This window comes from Gossypium arboreum, chromosome 9 (genome assembly GCF_025698485.1).
Source record: "Gossypium arboreum isolate Shixiya-1 chromosome 9, ASM2569848v2, whole genome shotgun sequence".
In the NCBI taxonomy this organism is placed as follows: Eukaryota; Viridiplantae; Streptophyta; class Magnoliopsida; order Malvales; family Malvaceae; genus Gossypium; species Gossypium arboreum.
In genome coordinates this window covers 32,758,193-32,761,943 of record NC_069078.1, presented here as the reverse complement: position 1 = coordinate 32,761,943, position 3,751 = coordinate 32,758,193, and the positions used below count along the sequence as shown (strand labels likewise).

At 34.5% G+C, this 3,751-nt stretch overlaps 1 protein-coding gene across 1 annotated transcript; it reads right to left on the bottom strand.

Moving 5' to 3' along the window:
- Window positions 1-323: 323 nt before the first annotated feature.
- On the bottom strand, window positions 324-1,777 carry LOC108454871 (uncharacterized). Its single transcript, XM_017753473.2, has one exon. It carries the CDS (start codon window positions 1,530-1,532, stop codon window positions 705-707), a length of 828 nt encoding a protein of 275 aa, XP_017608962.1. The 5' UTR covers window positions 1,533-1,777; the 3' UTR covers window positions 324-704.
- Between the last annotated feature and the right edge of the window lie 1,974 nt (window positions 1,778-3,751).

The following is a 3,751-nucleotide window of genomic DNA, read 5'->3' as shown; positions in this document are numbered from 1 at the left end:
GACTAGGTTTTGGGCTTTTGCCTGTTGTACTCACCTTTCAAGCAATCTTTTACCTCATACACCACCTTGTAAAACAACTTGCAAACAGCAAGAAGAATCTGGGAGCAATGATTCAAATTTTATTATCAGTTACGAATATATGACTTTGCAATTCTGAATATATGCTAATGGGTTGATCACTTAACTGATACTAATAATTTTAAAAATTAGTATACTTTAAATAATTAATTTTTTTTATAAATTTTATCTTAATACAATAAAATGTATATTTAAAATTTTTAAAATATAACTCTAAATCCTACAAAATTTTTAAAGGTCTGAGCTTTAAAAAATAAAATACTAAGGATTTTATTTTTTTTTGTTTTTGAAAAGAAAATACTAAGGATTTGTTTTAATAAATAAGGGGTGAAATTTTGACTCATTCTCCCTTGAGAGGGATAGCAACTGTAATAGCACACCTATTCCAACGCATAAGAATAAGTTGCCGGTAGGGCATTGGATACCTGACAAAAAGGTTTTTATTTCCCACTACATAGAAGCCGATGCTTATGGCCTTCACCAGCAAAAACAACAACAACTATTACAATCTCCCTTCAACTCCAAAGAGCACCACCATTTAAAACAAAATCACGTTTGGCTAATGGCAATTGTCTTGTTGTATTGACTGACTTAGTAATATAGGATTATTCATCTTGTCTCGAGAATTAGAAATCATCGCCACCATCATCATATCCAAGATCATCTTCAACCTTCTCCGCCACTTCATCTTCGAAATGATCCTCCAGCGCATCCACGCCCTCCGCTAATGCCAGTCCACCCAAAGCCCCTGCAACCGCACCCACAGCCAATCCTGTCCCCATCCCTCCGAACTTACTCTTCTTCTTCTCCACTTGCCCATAGTACCCACCACTTCCTTCACCGTACGCCGGCCGAGCATTGTAATTGTACGCACTGTAGGGATACCCAGAAGCTGGGGCTGCATAGTAAGGACTTTGTGGCTGTGGCGGGTGAGCGTATGGGTAAGGATAACCATAAGTTTGCGGAGCTCCTGGGTAGGCTCTTGAATCCGGTGCTGGGACCCCGTAGGGTGGTGCACGGTACGGATCGGGATCATGATAGCGTGGCTCTCTGGTCAAAACTCTAACGTCAACTTTTCCTTGGGGTCTCCCAGAGGGTCGCTTCAGCTTGAGCGTTTTCTCGTGGCTTACTTCGAAGCCGGCCTTATCAAGGACTTTTCGGAGCTTGATCTTACCTGAGCCAATGAGTGGTTTGGTGTGCTCCTCGGAACCGACGTGGACGACGTCGATGAAGAGAATGGTGTCGTCGTCGACGGGACCAGCAGGGAGAGGGATGACCAGAGTTTCGTCCCATATGGGACTAGTGTCACCCTCCTCATCGACTTTGGTGGAACACTTGTTCTTTGGGTCCACCCACAAGACGACGTACGGCCTGATTGGACCGTGACGCCAATTGACGTTTTTGAGATCTTTGGCGGAGGAGAGGGTCACCTCTATTTCACGGGGAGAGGCCATTAATATGCTTCTTAATCAAGGTGGAAATAAGTAAAAAGGATCTGGTTTGGTTTTGGAGTATGACCAAACAAGGTGACGACTCCAGTATATATAGGTTCTAGGAAAGAGGTTTTTTTGACATTAAACGTAATCACCAGATTGACCTTTTAATCTATATGGGGAGTGGGAACTGGGGAAGGGAATACTTAGAGAAGGACATGGACATTATGGTCTAAACAAAGGGTGAGACTGGGGGAGGGATTAACAAGAGGTGGTGTAGCTGGGTATCCTTAATTGCTTAAATGTGACTTTTAAAGAGAGACAGGTGCCGACTTTGAATTGCACAATGACAAATATTATTACCAAACATGGAGCATGTACATATCCTTCATGATCTTCTACATTAATTATAGTTAAAAAATGACAAACACACCCCTATAATTTAATTCTTTTTGGTAATAACACATCCCAACATTATTAACAATTTACCTTTAAGGATTTTTATTAAAATTATATTAATTTATTACTTTTTTTTCAAATTGACATGGATTGGAAATTTTTTATCAAAATGATATGTTTTAAATCATAAAAATTGCACACGCTATAGGCCCAAATTGACAATTTTTTTGTGGCAATTTGGGTGGAACACCAAACTGTGAGGCCCAAATCACTACAAATCATATTGATTTGGAACTTTGGGAAACGTGTGCCACTTTTTACTATTTAAACATAGGTTTAGGGCAAAGAATTTTGTCAAATCGTAGCTAAAATTGTCGATTTGGGGAAGAATCTTTGCCACCCAAATCGATTCACTTTGTGGCTATTTGGCTTAGAGATTTTTTGCCCAACAATACCCAACAGTCCAAAAGAAACCCAAGACCCTAACCCCACTACGCATATATATATATATATATATATATAATATCTTGACATTTTCAATATAACACATGGTAAAAATTTGGGTTTGAATATCAAGAAAATTATGAGAAAATTTTATGGAACGACTCAAATATAAAATTTTAGAAAAGGAATTTGATATTGGAGAAGGGCAATTACGTGAAAAGAGTTGTAAAGTTGGAAGTATGACAAAAAAAAAAATCAAATCTCAAATTTTAAAAAGTATGAGGACTAAAGTGCAATTTGACCAACAAAAGAACCATTGAGTTATATTATCTTGAATCATGAAAGTACCATTGAGCCCTATTACTCAGCGTACAATTTATTTATTCCATGCACGGGTACATGTATTCTCGAAGCCAGAAATTTTTTTTATGGAGCCGAAATTAACTTTTAATTTTAATAGCCTATATCTTTATAATTTTTAAAGAATTAAATAAAAATTTATTATTTTAAGGGGTTAAAGTGTAATTTTACCTTTAATAATTTAAAGTTTTAAATTTTCTAAAGGGTCTAAATGGACAATTTTCCATTTTAGGGGTAGCATCCATATAGCAACAATTGACTCAACTTAAGTTTGTATAGTTCCTTTTGTTAGAAAAACAAGTTTGGAAAATGCGATGAAAAATAAGTTTTAAGGAAAAATTAGAGTCTTAAATTTTTTTTTTCTAAAACTAGAACTTAGTTATGGTATCTAAAGTAATAAATACTTAATTAAAATTGTACATCTTTGATTGGTCTAGGATGAACGCTTCGACTGAATAGTCTTATCTACTATCCTCAAGCTCATGTTTGTCAATGTAGGTAGGGATGAGCATTCGATCGAATCGAATAAAAAAATTTCGAGTTAATTGAGTTCACAAGTCATATTTTATCTTCCTAACTCAATTTGATTTTTTTTCGAATTGAGTCGAGTCAAATTGAGTGAAATTGTTCGAGTTAAATAAAAAAATTTAAACATGTCAAATAAAAACATTATTAAAATAAAGCTAATTCCATGTTAGAGCACATAAATTTGAAACCATATATATTTGAAAAAATCAAAGCAAAAAAAAAACCTTGATTATGATAAATTTGAATCATTAATTAAGTCCCAAAATTATTATTTTAGAATATTTTTAAAAATTTAAATTATATATATTTTAGAATTTATTTTAAAAATATAAAATTTGAAAATTTTATCAATGTTTTTAATTTTAAAATTATTTTGATTTTTTATAATTTTTGTTGAGAGAGACCAATTTGCTTCTTTTCAAAGTTGATAGGAACCAATAGGTATTTACACCAATTTGTTTATCAGAGTTATTCGAATTGTGAGATTCAACTCTACTCAAACTCGAAAC

What these genes read in the sequence shown, in the direction of transcription:
- LOC108454871 (XM_017753473.2), bottom strand. Translation starts at nt 1,532, where the DNA reads ATGGCCTCTCCCCGTGAAATAGAGGTGACCCTCTCCTCCGCCAAAGAT.